Here is a 21806-nt window from a genome sequence, read left to right as displayed (position 1 = left end):
ACATTGCTGGAATGCGATCAAATAATTGTTGTTGTTAGAGACACAATTCGAAGTGTTGTTTCCTCACTTGCACAGGGGAACAATCAGTATGATGCACAACAGAGGCGACTTACATCTTGTTTAAGTAACATAGGCAGAATTCGTAACTTTTTAGATAGTGAAACTTTTGACGAAATAAAAGATTCCATCCAAAACCCCAGATCCACAAAAAGTAAAACGTTTTCTTGACCTTGTCAATGCGTTTTCGGCTGTAGCTCCAACCACTTATAATGTATTTGCCATGGCTTTATTTTGGTAATGGTATTCGTCAGGTACCAGGTCAGGTACGTACGTACACACCTTGCACGGATGTTAAGTGCTAGCTGGATCCCGATGGACAGCCGATATTCATTGTGCACATATCGACACCACGTACGTACGTACACGTATCGCGGCAAGTTGTTTATAATGGCGCGCAAAGGCATGGGCAAAGTTTGGCGGTAAATGTACTAGCCAATCACATTCCACTTAAGTGGAATAGACTAGCCAATCACATTCCACTTAAGTGAAATAGACTATCCAATCACATTTCACTTAAGTGGAATGCATTTCCACTTAAGTGGAATTGTATTCCACTTAAGTGAAATAGACAGGACATTCCACTTAAGTGGAATTGTATTCCACTTAAGTTGAATACAATTCCACTTAAGTGAAATGCATTTCCACTTAAGTGGAATATAATTCCACTTAAGTGGAATGCAATTCCACTTAAGTGAAATAGAATTTAGCTTAAGTAAAATGCAGTGACAAGTTGATGAATTCAGCTTAAGTAAAATACAATTAAGCTTAAGTGGAATGGTATTCCACTTAAGTGAAATAGAATTCCACTTAAGTTAAATAGTATTCTGCTTAAGTGAAATTGAATTCCACTTAAGTGAAATGTATTCGACTTAAGTCGAATTGCGAGGTAAATGTTAAAACGGCTTGCCATACGCTCCCCTTTCGTTTCATTTCATTGCGTTCAGCCCCAAAGCATTTATTGGTTAGAGGTGTTCAACTGGAAATACTGAATTGTATGGTATCGTTATAAAGAAGTCGAAAAGTTAAGATGTTCCTGCAAATTCGGCAGCGAATTTTCAAGGTGCCCCCCAGAAGTTGTGAAAATATGCACTGACGTACACATGTGTCTAGTACACATGACACAGGTTGGTCTAAGCAGTGATCAGTTCCCTGGTTTCAACATCACAGAGATCTGAGATGAATATGGTCTTCGTCATGCAGACCACTTTACACTATACATACGAATCTACATCCTTCGTACGGATGCGGGTACAAAGGAATATCTAGGAGGCTGAAAATGCCCCTTCTCACCCCCCCCCGGGCCCCTCTCCACCTCTCTCTCTTTTCCCCCTGTCCAAATAGATTATATTCAATCAAGCAAATCTCGAGAGAGGGATAAATTGATGGGATGGGATGTCCAAGTAAGAGGGTGGAATAATGTCTTTTTCCATCAGTTTCATATTACTTGTCACCGCAACATCCCTTTAAATGAGGCCTTGTGTTCTTTAGCCTTGTAAAGTAGTAATGGCATCACCTGCCTTTTCATGAGGGGGGCGGGGGGGGGAGGGAGAGAGTTGAACGGGGGCTGGTAAAACATTCTTCAATAGCCTATTACAGTTGCTTTGCAACATATTGCTATGTCATGGACAGCGAAATTTAGGAGAGGAGACATGGTTCTTGACACCAACCTGACAAATGTCCCTTACAATGTCTGACACTTCCTGCTTTGCACTGATATGGACTACTTTACAAGTTTGACATGAAATTTCCACAATCATGCCTATTTTAATATAACAATTTGTGGTTGGCCATAGAGGATATGAATGGATAATATATGCCGGACATTAAAAACGAATTAATGCCAGCATATATGTCCACTGTGGCCAATCATAGCCATAACCGTTGAATTATTTGGCAGCCTGATTTAAATGCTGGTAAATTCCTATTCATTTTAAACATATATGGTATCGACTTAGCAGCAAGTAAGACAGTTTCATGGTTTTCATCATCTCATATCTGGGATAAGGGGAGGGAGTTGGGGGAGGGAGTTGGGGGAGGGAGTTGGGGGAGGGAGTTGGGGGAGTTGGGGGAGGGAGTTGGGGGAGGGAGTTGGGGGAGGGAGTTGGGGGAGGGAGTTGGGGGAGGGAGTTGGGGGAGGGAGTTGGGGGAGGGGAGGGTATCACTGATGGGGCCCTCTCCCATCCCCTAACTAGGTATGCACTTAATGTAGTACATTATTGACATGGTATTCATTTTTTTACCTATTCATGCCAACTTACCAATCACTAATAAGGGTAACAAGGACCACCCTATCTGGGGCAGGGTGGAGTGGGGAAAGAAAGAGCAGGTTAATGATGATAATACAAATCGGAGCACCGTCCTTCCGATTCATTTTTCTCTAGAAAACACAAAACACAAAATAAACTAGAGACCAGTGTTTTTAAAGTTTTAACCATGGATTTTTCTTTGTAATTATACCATGCCTTTTAGACTTGCCAATAGAGATTCCAATAAATGTTTTAGTGATGTACATACACAAAATATAAAAAGAAAAGAAAAAAGAAATAAAAGGAAGAAAACGTGACAAAACAAAATCCCTCGCAACTTACAGAAACTTAACGACTATTAAAATAAAATGAGATTCCACCAAGTAGAACTCATCTTAAAATGGATATGAATAAGTCTTTTCATTTACACTATCATCATGAATATGCATATTTTCTTACTGTGGTTTCCCATATACAATGTTCATTACATGCACTGATTGGTCTAGATCTGATATGCTAATTCCTAACAACCAATCACTAGCCTTTATTTAGTCCAAGTGAAGATCATCGGAACATTGCGGATGACAGAGGGTGCAAGATTGCAAGATAAAAAATCCCTTTCCTTTTGGAGGAAAATAAAATCAATTCACCCAGATTTTTTTCGCGATCAATCAATCAAGTCAATCAATCCATCCACTTAGAAGTCATATCCCATCCCTCATCCTCAAAGTTGAGATAAATCTTCACTCTTCGTTTAAATCAAAACTTTCTTCGATATATATATCCAGTGTGAAACTACTATGGAATTCATACAGCAGTAAAGTTGCGATAAACCAAGTCAAAATGTAAAAAGTTGAATCCACAATTTAATTCTATGCAAAAAAAAAAAAAAAAAACCTTATCATACCCTAGAGAGGATACAATTGCATACAATGTTGATCATACAAGTTTTAAACTGTATCAATATTTTGATTAAGTAAACCCCCCTTTATAACAGAACTGAAAGTAATATCGAAAAATCACTTGAAACTCCTGGAACCCCTTTTGGTCGTCAACAGCAATTTAAAAGTCCTGATAGATTGATTATCGCACAATGGAAAGAAAAAGAGCTAAAAAATTCAGTCATTTTCTATGTTTTATTTTTTACTACTTTAACATGATTGTATTTTTGTCATTTTCTGTTTTATATTTTGGCAAATTAAACATTTTACACGACACCACGGTTACACCTAGGACAATCCTTCTTTTTTTAACCATTTTGAATCGAAATCCACAGAGATGGAAGAAAAAAGGCTTCAAGTGTCCTCCTCATACATCAAGTTTAGGACACCAAACGAGATCAGACAACCTCCACTTTTCTTTGTTTGACTGAGAGTTGGAGGAGTGGGGAGGTATGGGGGAGAAAGGAGATATTGTTCTTTTCCATACATCACCAGCATATTAATTCTTCAAGCAACCAAGCATCCAAAAGTGATTCATTAGCAATAGAAGTTCTACGTCTTTGTAATGGACAATTGGACAAGAGCGACTCTTTTTTGTTCCACCTCGTAGGCCCGTTAGGATTGAATGAATAGAGAAAGCAAGGAACATCTTTATGCCTTCCTTAATCCCTCAAAATAAAACACACACACGTACGTACGTACACACTTACAAATATACCACTGAGACATTGCATCTGTCATTAAAGTGATTAACGTTTCCACAGGCACAATACTGATTAAGTTTCAATACTAAATGTAACATTCTTTTCTTGTTATGTTTAAACTTACCCTGAGTTATTAAAAACTATGAAGAAATTAATTAACTAATTAAGAATTAACGGTGGTAACTAGTAGCTATGTCGTTTATCTTACAGCGTCAATGTACAGCATCTTTCTTCTGTTGTTCTCTTTGACATAAAAAGAGAAAAAAAAAAGAAACCAAAAACTTCATACAATAATTTCATACAATAGTTAAAGTCATACAATAATTTATACACCGAAACCACAACGAGACCGAAATAGGCAGTGAATTTTCCATTTTTGTTTTGTAGCAATTACTTTTGCTTCCAGTACTACTACAGAGCTGTTTTATGTGTGACAGATGACAAGAAAGTCCCTTGAAGTTCCTTGGAAATAGCAACTAAGACTTTTCCAATCATCACACAGAGTGTGTGGGCTGATGGTCAATAGATTGCTCTGTTTTTACAAGTGCATCACATTTGCCAACACCATCGCCACAGAGTCCAATTTACTTAAAACGCTAACATGTTTCAAGCCTTAGGCTGCAGTTGGCTAAATGGGGTTAATGTGTTAAGCAATTCATGTAATAACAAGACATACAAAATTCAAAACTAGAACAATGTGACAAGTCTTGATTTTGTTGTTTTACCAAAAAAAAAACCTTACATGCCACACAGGATATTATTCAACTTCCTGGAGGTCAAAGGTCATATAAATACCAACCTAATCACAGCAGCCACATGGTCCTTTAAGCTAATGTACTGCAGCTCAGAACTGATTTGTTGTTTTTTGCTTTAAGTAATTAACACACTGATGATCATTATCTTTGTTTTAAAACATTCCATGCTATATCACAACCCATCAGTGGTAGCAAAAAATATTTTGACAGTCAAGAAGGTTTCATTCACTTTTAAACCCCCCCCCCCATCAAATTTGAACATGTCTCTCACTGAGATATAGATGGACAATATATTAAGAGAAGGATGGGAAAAGTTTGCTAAATGTTTTTCATTCTGTTTTCTTTTTCTTTTTTTTCTTGTAAAATATCAAACATAAAGGGAATTTAAATACCTGAGCAATATTTTTGGCACCTTAAACGAACCTTTTGAAATACACACAAAACAATGTTTTATCCACAGTATAAAAATAGAGGTGGCAACAATCAACCTGAAAAGAACGACTCCGAAGATAAAATGCGATGATGCTTTGTAATAATGAAATTAATTTACTGTTGTTTTCTGTTTAATAAATGCAGAGGAAAGGCTCATTAAAAATCATGGTCGGTGTAATTAAAAAAAAATCAATAATAACAGTAATAACATGAGGATCTTAAGGGTATATCCCATGTGACTGACTGACAGACATATTCTGGCACCAGTAATTAATAATGCTGTGTGTGAGAAAACTCCAAGTTAAAGCATATCATTCTAGGACCAATCAGCATCCCTAGCAAAGGTGACCGAAGATCTTTTGAAGAAATAAATTCTTTATATTATTATTATTATTAACATTTCAAACAATCCATTTTTAACTGCATCAAGCTATATCTTCTTAGCATGAAGATATTAGCATATATGCAAATTCCCTCCAATAATGCTGTTGCTAAGACAGTATGAGCTAGCTGGGGGTAGTATGGTAATCATCCAATCATCAAATATGAAAGGAGTATGATGTGGGGAAGTTCACACACAGGTCACACACCACTGTCGGGTTAAGACATACACTGGTTCGTGACGACTGGTCAAGTGGCCAGTCATGAGTCAGGAGTCCATCTATAGAAGGTGGCTTGTGATCTACTACCCATAAAACCTCTCTCTAGTAAAGAAATCAAGAGATGACCACCACCATTGATGAAGTTACCAGACTGAAATGCCCCGATTAAGAGGTAATTATCATCTTTACTCCTCCATTAATACTTTATTCATAATAAGTCAACATCACACACATTTATGATAATTCAACAACCCTATACTCTCTGTCATGAACAACAGATTGGACATTACTAAAAAAAAATGCTCTCTGATCTGATCTGGTGAGGTTTCTCATAAGGAGAAAAAAGAGATTGATTATAATCGTGGTGAGTTACAAATTTCAGGCAATTAAACCAAGCATAATTTACATAAATAGTGTGTGCAGCAAAATCATCCAAACATGAATGATACCATGGTGTTTGCTTTAACCTAACAGTTCACATTACCAGTACATCCTCAGTTTATTTCACATCAAAATGTCAGACGATAGGAGGAATCAGTACTGTCCGCAAATTTAAGCATGATAAGAAATGCCGGTAGTTTTGAAAACTACTTTAGAGGATGGTTCTGATTCTCCACTTAATTTCCAGGCAAACTGTTTAAAGTCAGACAATTCAATGTTTCCATGATGATTTTTTTAATTTTGTTTTGGTTGGGGGGGGGGGGTATTAAAATTCTGGTTCCAGTTTTGGAACATCAGTGACCAATATTTGGACTTTCTAGCATATTTTGGGTCCATACTGGTGACATTGAAACTAACTAATCCTTATTGAATCAGTGAACCGTCTGTCCTACAGCATGTATTCCCTTCTGGTTACTTAAAATGATTGTTACAATGGATGGTTCACAATTACTGTGTGAGATGGAACAAAATAGGCTCTAAATATATATACAGTATATATATACAGTATATATATATATATGATTATATATATATGATTATATATATATGGTTATATATATATATAACCATATATATATATATATATATATATATGTTTATGTGCCAAGAAAAAAATCTAGAAATGAAATTAAATGAAAAGACAATACACTTAAAAACATTAAAGTTTGATTAAAAAAGGACTTGTTGTTTTGCTTACTGTTTATGGAAAACATGGTTAAGATTTGTACAATACCCGTCATTGAAGCAAAGCCGATACAATCTGGCAAAAACCCATCGCTTAAAAAATTCAACATCCACTTAATTCCATTACAAAAAAAAGAAAAAAGAAGCAACTACTGGTTGCTTAGCAACCTGGATAGATTCAAAGTCCAGTGTTTTTTTTTTGTTTTTTTTTTGTGATAGACAAGTCCTGCAGGATTTCATCTGCAAGCTTGACATCCTTCAGGTTTGTCATACATATGCACACAGAATACTCCAAAGAATTTTTTTTTTTGTAAAGCATCTAATAATGGTTAAACATTTTGAAGTAAGGACTTTACATTTTTGTGTCAAACACTTTTCCCTTGTTTTCAAGGAATATACAAAGAGGAACATTAGATGATAACGAAAAAAAAAGAAAAGATAGAATCCGAACCTGTAGATTTCTTTTTTCTGAATGTACAAATGCAAATATTTCTAAAACTAGCATTTTGACTAAAAGGAAATGAAAGGAAAGAAAAAAAAAAGAAAAAAGAATCTATAAACAAAATAATGCAGCATAAATCAAGGAAAATACAAGAAATTACAGAAATATCTGTATATTCTTGGACAGGAAGAACCCTCCTCCCGATGCTTTTACGACGACAAACAGACGCATTGCATGATTTGTGCAAAGCTTTTTTTGTTCCATAGGAACATTGATCGACTTGGTAATTTTATCATGGCAGTTTTTTATTTTGTACAAGCAAGGAGAAAAGAAAAATAATAATATTCTGTACATCTGACTGTATATACCTGAACAAGAATGACAGGAAAGGTAATTCAACTGACCAAAGGAAAAAGACAAAATTAGGATGTCATACTCTAGAAAAATTTAGGGTGTCATAATTTAGGGTGTCATACAAGTGATTTTTTATTAATTGTTTACCATTTTCCAGATAGAGATTATTATGAAGGCCTTAACTTCGAATCCCACCGAACACTTTATTTTAAAACTAAGCAGGGACATTATGTTTGCAGTTCTTCTTCTTTTGTTGCTGTGAACGATTTATGCATCTATAAATGACACTGAAGTACAGTAACCAAGAGGCAGTTAAGTTCATGGAAATTATTATGGTAGATTTTATATATATAAAGTGCTTTCACACTCTTTAAGTATTTCCACGTTTCAATCACAAAGATGCTGAAGGCGATGGAAAATATGCCAAAAACATGACACAAAATTTTACTTAATAATACATCGATACTTTAAGACACACCACATTAACTTTGCGAACAAATGCTTACACACTACTGTCCAACATGAAGACGAAGGACGTCGAACCGACATTGTCACTACCACCTTGATTGTTCTTCAACATTGAAGGGGTGGTGGGGTGGTGGTGAAGGGGAGGGGGAAGTTGGCAGTGAGATGTCGAGACAGGAGGCGTATCATCCGTACAGGTCTGCTACACCCTTACTTCATTTCGTGGGACTGATTGGCGGGCTCTTCCTCTGTGGCGTGGAACCTCTCGACGAGGAGTGCTCTTTGGAGGCAGGTGACTGCCTCTCTTCACAATGGGATGGATTCGGAGACCCCTCCTTGCTGCTGTGACTCTCTTTCCAGTTCCGTTTCCTCTCGATCTCCAACCTCTTGCGCAGGATGCCGTTCTCCGAGGACAGCTGTGCGTTATCCTGACTCAGCTCGTAGACTTTGCCGGAATTCTGCTGTATCCTCCTCAGTTCCAGCTCCATTCTCTCCTTCTCCTCACCGACCTGGTGTAGTCTTCTCTCGTAGTCCAGTTGCATGCATTCCAGCTGATGATGGAATTGCCGTTTGGTTTCCTCCGCCTCCAGCAATCTCTGCCTATCAGAAGCTCTCAGAATCTCCATCTCCTGTCAAAGTAACAAAGTCAGAAAAGTTATAGCAAAGGTAAGTGTTTTAGAAGAATTGAATCACGAGAAGTGATGAACTCTGTGAATGAAGGTTGATTATGACAGGCTTGTAGTATGTACTATGGGTGTATGTAACAAAAAGTTTCACAGAACAAGTGGCCAAGGATTTTAGAAGTCAGACAGATTTTTTGCTGTTGCCATTATTGGCCTCTCAGTTATTATTTGGTTTACCGTGATTAACACAGGGTGAGTGACGGTGGGGAGGGCTTGGGTGAGGGAGGGAGAAATTTGAGATGCAGGTAACAGCAGCATTACATGGAAATGATCATATCAAATTACAAGTATGAAAACTACAGCAGTCTTGAAATGACCTTAGGTGCAACTTAACTGGCTGAGGTCAGATTTGGCTTACTTCTGTGATATAGTGGTTCTATATGTTATGCTGGAGTTCTACCTATCATGCTTGATAAAAGATAAAAGTGTGCTACTTGGTGCAATCAAATGGAAGGGGATGGATGGGTGGGTGGGTGGGTTGGGACTTGGCATTCAGAATCTTACCTGTTGCAAGCTTTTTTTGGACTGTACAGCATTTTGCAACCTCTCCTCTTGATGGACTCTAATCCTTGCTAGCTCTTGCAACAGCCGCTCCCTGCCATCTTGGGTATCCAGCGCATCACTCTCCAAGAGGGCCTTGACCAACTCAATCTCTCTCTCCAAACTACTCTCCACGTCAAGGTGCCTTGGAGACATCTCTGCACAATCTGAGGGAAAGAAGAGACAAACGTTGACAATTTGTTAGCTTAAAAGCACATGAGAAGTACTATCTAAAGTTGTAAAGAGACAGGTAAGATGTTAGGAACCCTCCCCCCCCCTGCCACTCTCCACAAATAGGAATGTTCAATCTAGGATGCTTTGCCAAACTCAAAAGAAAAGGATTACAGAGGTTGGTCAGAGAGATATGTTGTACACAATGGGATATGCTTTAAATTGTTTCATAAGTCAATGCTCACTTTCAGCCTAGCTCAATAGAAACTACATTTACAGAATCTAGGCTAATCTAAGATTATAACTAATGTTCTTCTTTCTTTATGCATTAGGCTATCAACAAGCTAATTGCAGTTTTTTTCATAGGGTTCAAGCATTGCATTTCCTAATAAGAGACAGAATATTGTGGAAAGATGAAGTAGCATATTTAAAAAATGTTAGTAATGAAATCAAGCTTCTGTATATATCCCTTTTAACTTCCATTTGAATTAACTTGACATATCATTCTTTATCATTCCAACCAACTCTGCAATATTCTTGACCATTATTATTCAAATCTCCACTGCTTGGCGAGACTGATTTTCTTTTGTTTTGTACAACTGACCGTGGATGTATGTATAATTACTGGTTGCATTACACAAGACCTTGATAGTATTTATCCTACCAGTCAATCTGTGACTGAACGCCTTGGTCATTTATGACCAGAGTCCACTCTTACTGCCAGGCAGACGAAATGGCAGTTTTTAAGTGGTACCACTACCTTCCACACAGCCAGAGCAGACCATTGAGGAAATACATGACCTTCTGGTCTATATTTGACCACTATCAACCAGTAAAACTAGCCAGATAAGTGCAGATCATGGTAAAACGAAACAAACTCAAATCAAGATAAGTGATCAGATTGGGCAGAAAGCCTGGTACACTTGCTATTGGAGAGGTGCTTCCAATGGAGCACAATGGTCAATATATCTCTAGCCAATATATATCATGACAGTGACCAGCTGGACATTTATGTCATATTAGAACTACAATATATATCAACCAAATCTTAGGTCTTACTAATTCTTGAATCTCTGAATAAGAGCAAACAGATAATCTTAAATCCATAAATTTGTTTCACATTCCCATCTTGGTTCTCACAGGTTAAGTAACTCACTGAGTGTTTTTTGTTGGGGTGTTTTGTACTATTTGGATAACATCTGACAGGATAACTAAGGTGTCTTGATTTAGTCCAGCCGTGATCCCATGAGGGACCCTACTAGCCATAGAGTGGAAGACAATGGGGGCAACTGTTCCGACATTTCAGATACGATTCACTTCAGTATAAGGAAGATCATGCTGGAAGATCATGGGGGAGGGGGAGGGGGGGTTGTATGACTGCCAATTTGAAATTCTCATGAGAATGAAGAGATCAGTCCTGCTATACAAAGTATCAGAATATAAATCCTGTTTATTTATGGGAATCCCACTGAAAAGGAAAGATTTTGTTACTGAGAGCAAATTGATTGCTTACTACTCCAAGTATGTAGAGTGTTTGCTGATAGGAGAGAAATGAAATCAGTTCACTTCTCGTTTCAATATTATGTCAAAATCTGTGATCTTCCGCAATATAATTCAACACTTTTTGGAATTTGCTATCAAAGGGTTTGGAACAGGAAAGACTAAACCAAAACTCAGGCCATCAGTGACATCATTTTAGATGCTATGGATGGCTACCAGAGTAACAGTATGAGCACAAGTAGAGTTCCCCTTGTTACGAAGTATGAGTACAATTAGAATTCCCGTTGTTACGAAGTATGAGTACTATTAGAATTCCCGTTGTTAGTGGTGAGTACATGAGTACAAGGCTCTAATGGCAGGTGGAGTACCAGTACCTTATCTTGCACTAGTATCAATACTTGATGCCAAACCGTCCAGAGTACCAGTACGAGTACAAGACTGATGAAGATAAGTATGAGTACCTGAAGACAACCATGATAAAATATGAGTACCAACTAACCACATGTCTGATGTCTACAGAAGAGCTACAAACAAATGAAAGTGTTACTTTAGATTTGATGAAGGCCAATTTACCTGATATCATTTTTTCTCCCTTGATGGACGAGGATTCTTTCTTGGCAGCTTTGTGTGGAGCCAGGGCAACATTAGGAGCAAACTGACTGTCATAGCTGTTGTAATGATCAGAGAGAGTAAAGAAAATATAAATCAAATATGAGAAAAATATGAGATGATTTGGCAACAAAACATTTTGACCTTTATACTGTTCACAAGTTTTTTGTTGTTGTTAAGTTTTGTAGTATATCTAACAGTGAGAGGATGGAGGGGGAGGGGGTGATGTGGATGGAAGCGAATGGGATAGGAAGGTGAGAACTAGGAGAGAGGGGAGGAAGGCAAAAGAGACAAAGGGGATGAGTGTTTCAGTTTTAATATTACAGTTCATAGATTTTATTATCAATTTCCTAATTATTATATTCTACGAAAAAAGTCCTACGCTTTTGGACATAGATAGATAGAAACTTTATTGTCCATTTCAGAAAACAGAAAACGTGGATATTAATGACAGATGTACCTTCAAGTGTGAGAAAGTACTTGCTATGTAGAGTTCATCTGCTCTTTTATTTGTCAGCCATGACACTGGTTCTTTGCTGGAAGAGTTTATCAGTAGTAAAATTTATCAACAAATGCAGGGCAAACTGGAATATACAGTATGCAATAAATAATTGATCATCGCCACTAGATTTCTCAGTCGCAACATATCCATCATAACGCTGAACTGTGCTGCTGTACTACCAGCGCAACATACCAGAGTAACCTTTTAATAGGGTGAGCTATCGCTCTTTTTTTTCTTTAACAAATAGTCACATATGGATATGAACTTGTGTACTTTACTGTAGTTCAGCCTATGAAATCCAACCAGCAAGTTATCCAGGCAGTTTTTAATATTGACAAATATCATATACAGTAGTACACAGTACAATGCTTTATCAAGTACAAATTGGAAACTGTAATATATGACTGACCACATTGCTGCAGACTCACTTGGCATTTATAGATTCTTCAGAATTTGTCTCTTTAAGCAGCTTTCTACTTGCTCAAAAGTTATTACTTGTTCTCAGAGGGTGGGGGAGGGGAGGGGGGAGGAATGGAAAAGTGGTATACAACAGCCAGCAATATATTTTGCCATGCAAGATTTGTCAATTCATAAGCTCCTGGGCATAGGCAAGTACCAGCAAAAAAGATTTCAAAATTTCAATTTCTCGGAACCCACACCCCAACCCCCGTTGATTGGCAGTGAGCCCATCGCATAAACTGCCAGTAAAGATGTCAACATCCTCCCGCTCAAATAATTATAGAGCAAGCAACATCTCCCTCTCTCTCTCCAATGGAGGAATGTCATGCAGGCTTCCAATAAACAAGTTCGACTGTTCGTTTTAATGACTTTTCGCAGGCACCAAATTGTGGCACAGCAACCTTTTCAGCTTACAAGCAGATGTCCTGATAATTTATCAAACTTAAAGCAGCAGCTGCTGTAAATGTTTGTGTATTGATGTGAAATCTTTTGTTACACACAACCAACACACACACACACATACCAACCTACTCACAAACAATATTGTTATTTGTCGGTAGCATTAATGTCAAGACAAAACTCCATCACTAATTAAGTGCGAGAGTGATTCGCACGTTTTTTTGAGAAAGGAAGGCATAACCTCGCAAGATTTGGGGGGTAACGACATTGTGCACATCACTTAACCATTTGTTGACTCTGACATTATAAAGTGGGACAGGGTTATGTTAAGTAGGACAATAAAGTAGCATCCAACTGGCTTTAATGTGTTATGACACATCATCAGCCTAGATTGTTTACTAAAGCAGGACAAGAGTTTACTAGCATACCAGAGACCATCAGTAAGTATACTGAGGTTGAGTGTACAATGGCAGAATAATCAGACTCTTGTCACAGAGAAGAGGGAGGGGGTTAACAAATGGGGGGGGAGATGGAATGTGTGGGGGGGGGAGAAAGAGGGGAAGGAGAGGGTGAGAACTCAGAAGGTAAGTTTTCTAGATGGAAAAACCTAAATCTGACATGGTATGCAAAAATTGCAAATGTAGTTTTTGAAATTGAAAGAATTAGCTGAGTTCAATGTGTTCATATATATTATGATATCAAGGGGCAATTTGTGATCAAACATCAATCCCAAGATCAGATTACATCTTGTGGACTAATCTTAGAAGATATACACATATATCTTTCACAACATCTTCAAATAAAATTGTCCTTTTGGCATTCCATAATGTTAACTTACTCTGAAGCTGCATTGTGTGGGATGACTCTTTCCGGATTAACTAGCACAGGGGGTCCCATCCTTAAGAAAGTTGAAATACCGTGGCTGTGTAGGGAAAAGGTAAAATAATAATATTGAGTTTAAGATTGACATTTACCTCTTTTCGCATAGGAGGACAAATGGATGTAACAGGTCATGGGCGTAGCTGGGAAAATTTCCCAGAAATAATTCACAAAAAAATTCCCAAAATTCCCAAAAATTTCCCAAAAATTCCCAAAAATTCCCAAAAATTTCACAAAAATTTCACAAAAATTCCCAAAAATACAAAATTGAAATATCAACCCTGTTCTCAACAGAGTGCCATATCTGGGCAACTAGAGATAGCAAAATACCAAAATTTGTTCTCCCATCCCCAACACATACACACAAAAGAGAAGAATCCTTTGAAACCTACCCATCCCTGACCAGTACTGTTCCATGTTCTGGTAGCATCTTCTTGCCCTCCTTTGCAAGCATTGCTGGAGACCAGGGCCTGAACGCTGATGGCCTCTGCATGGGGAACCCTGGCCAGCCAGGAGCAAAATAGGCTTCCTTTCCTTCCCCTACTGATGATTCCATCTTGCACTTCTTTGGGTTGCCATTTTCATCAAAGTTCTGTCAACGGAAACAGAAAAGTGAAAAGATCAGTCAATATGGAGCTGAATATTTATAAAGATTTTACAAAGTAATTCAAACAGAGCATTTTGTTAAGTTCAATCAAGATCAGAAAATGCAATCAAAAAGGTTTCTAGAAGCGAAGATTAAAAGTTTATGTTATGCATTCATTTGAAGAACAACAGTCTGGGGTTAGGGAAAGTGGTGGAGGGGAGGGAAGATGACAGGATGTAGGGAGGAGGGTGGGGGGGTTGGGTTGCTGTCAGTGACATTAATTTAATATGTTGAATGATTAATGTTCATTGATCTACTATCTAGGTTGAGCAATGAGGTTAATAAGTGGCACCATCAGTAATACAGTGTGTGGATAAGACTAAAACATGAGCTCTAGTACTTCATTGTGATAACTACTCAAAATCTAACCATATTTGTCATGAAATCTGGTAGGTAATGTGAACTTTACAATCAAAATTTACCATTGCATAACAGCAGATTACCAATGCAACAATACTAAGGTTTTTTTTTTTCTCTCTCCATATTGTTCTTTTTGCAGTCCTTCTCTCCAAGGATAAACTAATGCAAATGGAGACCTTTTGGAGCCTTCCACCCCCTCCCCCCCCCCCCTCTGGCCTTATACAACATGTCTACATTGAATCCCTTACACAAAAGAAAATAACCTTCAACCAAACACTGCTTAAACTGCAGATACACCCAGTACAAATTATCCCTAGACTCTTTTTATTCCTTTTCAAATCTTCCTCTCTCTCCTTTAAAAGGATCCTTCCTTCCTTTTTAGACACACAAACTGTCCTCCTATTTGGCCTTCAACCAGCCCAGTTTGAACCTACTTACATATATACTCTACTGTAGGAATATATATGTATAGGATTTGTGCATGCAGAGACATATGGTGAATTACAACACATAATGTCAACAAACAGCCGCTTAGCATGCTTGTTTATTGCTAGTCTAAAAAGGTTGGAATACAGCCAAGGCCACAACTGCAAAGTTAGCAGCAACTGGTTGGTAATAAACATAAAGGCCAATTCTTACACAACTTGGCTGTCACAGTTGTTAACTTACTCCCTCTACTTAGATAACCTCTCCCTATATATGTTACATGTACAGTAGTAGTATTTCCCATATATAATGCAGAGCCTTTGCCAGTGTAAGCTTCTAACTTTAAACAGCCCAAAACCAACAACAACAACTACACAGACTACTGATCAGATTTTATCACTGAATATATATTTATAAAATGTTATTGATTAAAGCTTACACCAATTGATCGAAGTGGTCAGTTTTGTTCTGCAAAGTTACAACATCTAAACAGGTCAACAATCTTTTCTTCTGTATCTTTTCTAACTTAACTTCATTATCATTACATTTTGAGCAAAAAAAAATCATTTTATGTAGATCATGAGAATCTCACCTCCCAAAGTTATCGTTATTTATGATCTTATTTTTAAGTCATGGTTTATGAATGAAAGTACCTCTAAATTAGAGGCCAAAAACTATGGATCTTTTGTTTTCTTATATGGATGGAGTAAATTGTAGCCAACTTGGGATCACACACCTTTTGTAGCTGATATTATCAGGGTTAATCTCATCAAAAAGGGAACCCTTAATCTGTGATTCATGCATTTTAACAAAATTGGAGGACTTGAGGAACATAACTGTAATTCAAAACTTGTTTACACATGTGGTTGTGAAAATCTTTCAAAGGTAGCTATATTCTGGTCGGCTGTTATAACATGGTCAGCTTATAAATGACTTGAGTGGTATGTTGTTATGCTTTTAAATGCTGAGTTTCAACCACCCTACCAAGGCTACCATCAAAAAACTCAAAAAGTCAAATTACAAAATCGAACATTCCAACTCTAACGATCATCAGAGCACTCTCCACTCACTGAGACACGTTTTAAATATATGTAACAATTAATATATGCCTCACTGTTTCAGAATAAATTTGGAAGGTCAGAAACAATTTTTTCCCCAGCTAGTTTAACCTTGCTTAAATTCAATGTATGCTGAAAATAATTTTCAAAGACAAATAACGTTTATTTGTACCTCGCAAAATCAATGAAAATTGTCTGCTTGTCTCAATTCTTAAACTAAGCATTGTTAAAAAAGTAACTCAACAAAGAAAGGATGTAAAAATATACAGCACTCTGACCTAAACTGTATGGTAGGTGGAAAAGGCATCGTCCAGTCAACATTCTAATTTCTAACAGCTTCTTCCTCCTCCTGGCAAACAAGCCGTTCTTTCCCAACAGCCCATTGTGTTGTGACATTGATCCTGTGCTCTTTTTTTTTTGTTCGCCAGACAAACATTGGGTGAGTCTCCGTTGTTATTGATTGATTGTCTAAATGGGGCAATAGTTTCCACAGACCAGCTTTTAATTATGGCAAGTAGTTTATATCAAGGAATCAAATATCTTCCTTTATTGGCACTTAGAGACAGACTGTCTCCTTGGAGGCCAATTTCTTCTAATTTTTTTTTACTTTTTTATTGTTTTTCCTTTCTTGTCCTGTTTTTTTCATGATGTGGGGGAACCATGATAAATATAGACTCTAAATGTGGATGACTTCAAAATGAAGGTTTCCGTAAAATGTAAGAGCCTGACATAATCAGGAACTGGAAGGTGGATACGAAGGTCAGATGAGATATAAAAAACCTAAACAAACTTTGACCTAGTGATCATCTTCATCATCACCAAGACTAAAAAATGTACAAAATTGTCACTCTTTCAATAAAGGGAGAGCTTTGTTGGAAACACTGTCAAGGGGAAGCCTTTAATTTATTTGCAATTAATTTTGATAGTTAAATGGTTTTATAAAGTTTGCATGTCTTTAAACATTTATAGCATACATGTGCTGCTCATCTACTGTTGTTTACTTTCGAATTGTCAGCTAGAAGGAAAGAAATTGACAGCTTTAAAGTACAGTGTTATCCATTTTGAGACAGTATTTTAAAACAAATCGTATAAATAAATGATAAAATAAATGATAAAATAGCAAGACCATAGACACTCGAAGATGATGTGGTAGTGGTGGTGATGGTAGAGGGGGTAATAAGATCTTAGAAGCAATATGAAAAGCTTCGAAATGGGCAGAAGTTGGGAAACACACGGTCCTCTTGTTTAGGTTTTTCTTTGAGTGGCATGTTTGATGGATGACTGACTTTAACAAATGTCATCTTTGCTAAGACCTAAAAATCCTAACAATAGTCTATTACTTCATAGAACCTCCTGCTTGGTTGGGTCAATATAACCAGGATTTACCCTGAAAAAGGAGAAACAGCTTAACAGAGTGGTCAATCCAATTACTCGGTCTGGGCAATATAATGAAATGTGGCAGACGTTGGCTTAGGCTACTGATGGAACATGTGAACGAATCCAAACAAATAATACTGAAGGAGAAGAAAAGATGGATGGCTACTGTATTTCCATCCTTGGTACCACCAAGGTTGGAATGAATTCAAGTCAAAATGGAAATGGAGGCCACTCTTACTGAACATTCAGTTATGCTTCTCTAAACTCAACTCTTACCCTTAAAATCCGATTTTTTATAATTTTTTATATTCTTCTTCAAGGTTTGAGATTACATTTAAATTACAAATACTAATGACTTAAAATCAACTCCACACAATGACTTGTACAATTCACCGAAGGGAAGAGACATTTGTTAATGGCACTATAATTTTTACATTTCAACCCAGAGGGATATGAAATGACTAATGTTGAGTAGATCAATATCCATCACAGAATTGTTAACAGATGGGGGACGTCTGCAGAGAGTACCTCCGACTACTGAGATTGGACCAGGAAATGTATATTGTAGAGTTCCATTACAGTACATGTATGTTCATGGAAAGTGACTAATATCAGAGGAGGTATAGAGGAAACAAAAGAATTCAGTGTTCAACTAAACCAGCCAGCCAGCACACCCCCCCCCCCCTTTCCCCTACCAAACTGAAGACTGAAAATATGTCTGTGGTCATGGATCCCTAGTGCTAACTCCTTCTAGAAAAATTTTAAGAATGTTTCACAGGTTTAAATATTCTTGTGGATGATGAGAAAAATGGTTAAAAATGAAGGTATATTTGTTCATGCTTACACACTTTTTTTTAACTTAACTTAGCTGTTTCTAGATTCTTGACACATTCTTGATCTGTGACAAGCTTCTTCTCAAACCGGAATTTAATTCCAAGAACTGACAACTTAGTTGACTGACTCGAACAGTTAAAAGCCAACACCTCAAATATGTGAATGCATTATTACAGTGCTGTATGATTGATAAAGAAACAGGAGGGAGGGAGGGATTTCAGAGCTTTCTGGTCAAAAGTTTTCTTGAAGACCTCAGGATTTCTTAAAAAGAGCTTGCTTGCCAGACAAGTAAATTGTTAACCAAACTCACCATCCTCCATGGAGGAGGACAAATAAGATGGACTGACCAGTCAAAGGACTATTCAACATGGTCAGTCGACCATGGTCAAACTTGCTGGAAGAACTTCTTGGAAGGAGAGAATGAGTTATTTTTTCTTCACAAGAAAAGAAGAAAACAAGTTGTCCCATTCAGCGACTTATCGCAGGATTAGAGTTAACAATAACTAAATTGGACACTTTTTCTTTCTTTCTTTCTTCTTGGTATGTGTACAGTTACTTTAATCTATCATTAAACACAGGAATGGGGGGTGCTTTAGATTACAATAAGATTTTCAAAGCAGACAGATCAAATCCCACAGAGAGACTCAATAATCTTCACTGTAATCATTCAATTCTGTTGCCTACAAATCATCTCTTTCCTCCGATGATGTAGCGTACATGTATTCTGTATGGGAAAGCAACAGTGCTGCTGAGCACAATACTGTGCGTGCGAGTGTATCAAGAACTGTGAAGCTGTGAAACACCGAAATCAAAGTAAACATCAGTTTGATTAAAGGTCATTGCTAGTGGCCCATAATATGCTAGAAAAGTCAAACTGTATGGTCACTCCTGCTCCAAACATCAACCAACAAAGCATAAATATGCAATTTCACTGCCACCTTCATAATATTTTCTGTCATTGCAGGAATAAGGCTGCTAAGTGTTCAAAGTTTTGTGAAGTAGCTTCCAAGGCTCTGTCTGTACTATTTCTCATGTATACAGACGACCATGGTGAACATAAATTGCCGATATATTGTTGCACAGCTGCAGCAAATTTTGCCCAAGTTGCGGAACACTTTGCTTTCCAATACCAGATAAATTATGCCTGGCACTGAGACCAACTAGATATGGTAAGCATATATAGTATAAGTATAGACTCACAATAATTCTGGCTGATAACACCAGGTTCCAATAGGTTATATACCAGAGGAATCAGGCAATAGAAGGAAACATTGCATGAATACTTTCCAACATGTATATATACCAAACACACAACCATAACCAATTACAACAGATAGTCTCCAATAATTACCCATTTCTTTCTTGTAGTCCTAAAAAGCACTTAAACCAACAAGGATGAAATATATTTCTTGATTCTGAACTATTAAATTATATGTTGTGAAACTATAATCAAACCAATAATTGTATAGAAGGTGACCAGTACAATATGTTTACTGAATTATACTTGTTCTATAACAAAATCCTATGGGGAAGAAGTTTAAACATGCCTCGTCTCTCTGTTCTAAATATAGATCAAGATATCAATAGGTTTATATAATCATCCAACTCAACCACTTTGCCCAAAAACTCAAATACCAGAATCATCATGGGTGATTTGAAATCACATGCAAGCTCACTCATTGGGTTCTTCATAACCCTCACCTGGCCTATAAAAAGCAATATAAAGCAACCTTGCCAAGGATGTTACTAGGCAACCAAGGTCAGTGAAGTTTTTGACCTTCCCCAGCTAGATAGCAGCTTCCACTGTTGACATTTTCATGTGTACAGTTGTACGTCACAGAAGACTGGGAGATAGTAGGTAGACATATGTATGGCAAATGAATTAAGTCACCACAGCATGCAATTATAGCTAGAGAGTTCTGCAACTTGTCACATCCCAAGAAGTTGGAACACATCCACATTCCACATTTCAATTTCTACATAGCATGGTCTTTTCTAAACCCTTCAAACCCCTAGAAAAACCAATAGCCAATTATGAAAGGCAGTTCTTGTTTTCCTATTTTTTTTTATATATTATTATTATTATTATTTTTTTTTGGAAACAGGTATTCTAAAGACTGTGCTTACACCCCTGAGTAGCTAGCTCTAACTGTGGTGGTATCCAGGGAAGTCCTGGATCACATCCAAAAGATGGCTTGTTCACTACTGCAGCAGTTGTTGCCAGGGACAAGATATCTAGTAGAATAGCTTTGCCACCTTCCTGATATGCCCTTAACAAACAACTACTACAACAACAAAGGGTTTTAGCCGGGAAGAAGCTGCAAAACTGATGTGGCATATAGGAGACTCTATAAAATTAGCTTCATACTCAAGCTTATTATAACAAAATGGTGATCATGATGATTATATAGGATACTGCAATCTGTTGAAGGAGATATGAACAGCGAATGACAGAAAGATAAAGTTGGTTATTTGTGCTAGGAACAGAAATGTTTACTACCGTAAACTGTCATTTTCTAATTTTTCTCACAAACAAGATCCACATTTTAAAGTTAAAAAAAAATAAGAAAACTACCAATGTCATGGTAAATCCTTTCCCAATCCATGGTTTACTAACATTGTTATTTGTTATTGTTAATATTTTTTTCTTGCACTCTCTCCATACTAGGCTTTTATTTGTCTTTACTGTATCACTTTTCTGTAAGATGTAACTGAATAAGTGAACTTAATTTCCACAAAGTCATTACCACTCCTCCACCCCCCCCCCCCCCCGCCTCCCCATGTTGAATGAAGCCAGTCACAAAAGAAAATTAGTTAAGAATCTGCATTAGCAAACCACACTGAACTGAAAGGAAGCAATTTATATTCAATAAATGTATGGGTTATGTACAACGGTACAAATCATTCAACTTGAGAATAAAACTCAATTACAGTATTTCAGACTGTTTTCTTGCAAATACTCAGTTTAAATTATAAATAAAAAATATATATAAAAAAACACTTGACTGTAAAACAAAAAAACAACAACAAGGGAACGAGCAAGAAACTTTCCATTAACAATCCGAAGGCTACACCAACCTCTCAGCTTTGGCGACGATCTGTCTGGTTCTATATGCCTTGCATGCTTAATCAGATGCAACAAGGTTGAAAGATGTTGTTAACATTATCAAGGTTTGGAAGAACGGTACCAGATGTCAAGCCAAGTTACCACAGCTTAAAGTGCAGTGTTTTTTAATT

At 37.2% G+C, this 21806-nt stretch overlaps 1 protein-coding gene and 1 long non-coding RNA gene across 2 annotated transcripts in view; one reads left to right on the top strand and one right to left on the bottom strand.

The window, feature by feature from the left end:
* The window catches only part of LOC139975625 (uncharacterized), a 233551-nt gene that overhangs the window by 122283 nt on the left and 89462 nt on the right, over positions 1–21806 (top strand). The window lies entirely within an intron of this gene.
* Positions 2477–21806, bottom strand: part of LOC139976484 (ski oncogene-like) — a 41853-nt gene continuing 22523 nt past the window's right edge. Inside the window, exons 2-6 of the mRNA XM_071985270.1 lie at positions 14261–14460; positions 13828–13911; positions 11594–11688; positions 9314–9516; positions 2477–8755 (exon numbers count right to left, since the gene is read on the bottom strand). Of these exons, the coding sequence (XP_071841371.1) occupies positions 8342–8755; positions 9314–9516; positions 11594–11688; positions 13828–13911; positions 14261–14460 (996 nt within the window). The 3' untranslated portion in view covers positions 2477–8341. The remainder of the gene's footprint in view (positions 8756–9313; positions 9517–11593; positions 11689–13827; positions 13912–14260; positions 14461–21806) is intronic.

The sequence above is a fragment of the Apostichopus japonicus genome, chromosome 11 (genome assembly GCF_037975245.1).
Source record: "Apostichopus japonicus isolate 1M-3 chromosome 11, ASM3797524v1, whole genome shotgun sequence".
NCBI lineage: Eukaryota > Metazoa > Echinodermata > Holothuroidea > Aspidochirotida > Stichopodidae > Apostichopus > Apostichopus japonicus.
The sequence above is the reverse complement of the archived record's forward strand: the minus strand, read 5'-3'. Positions and strand labels throughout refer to the sequence as shown.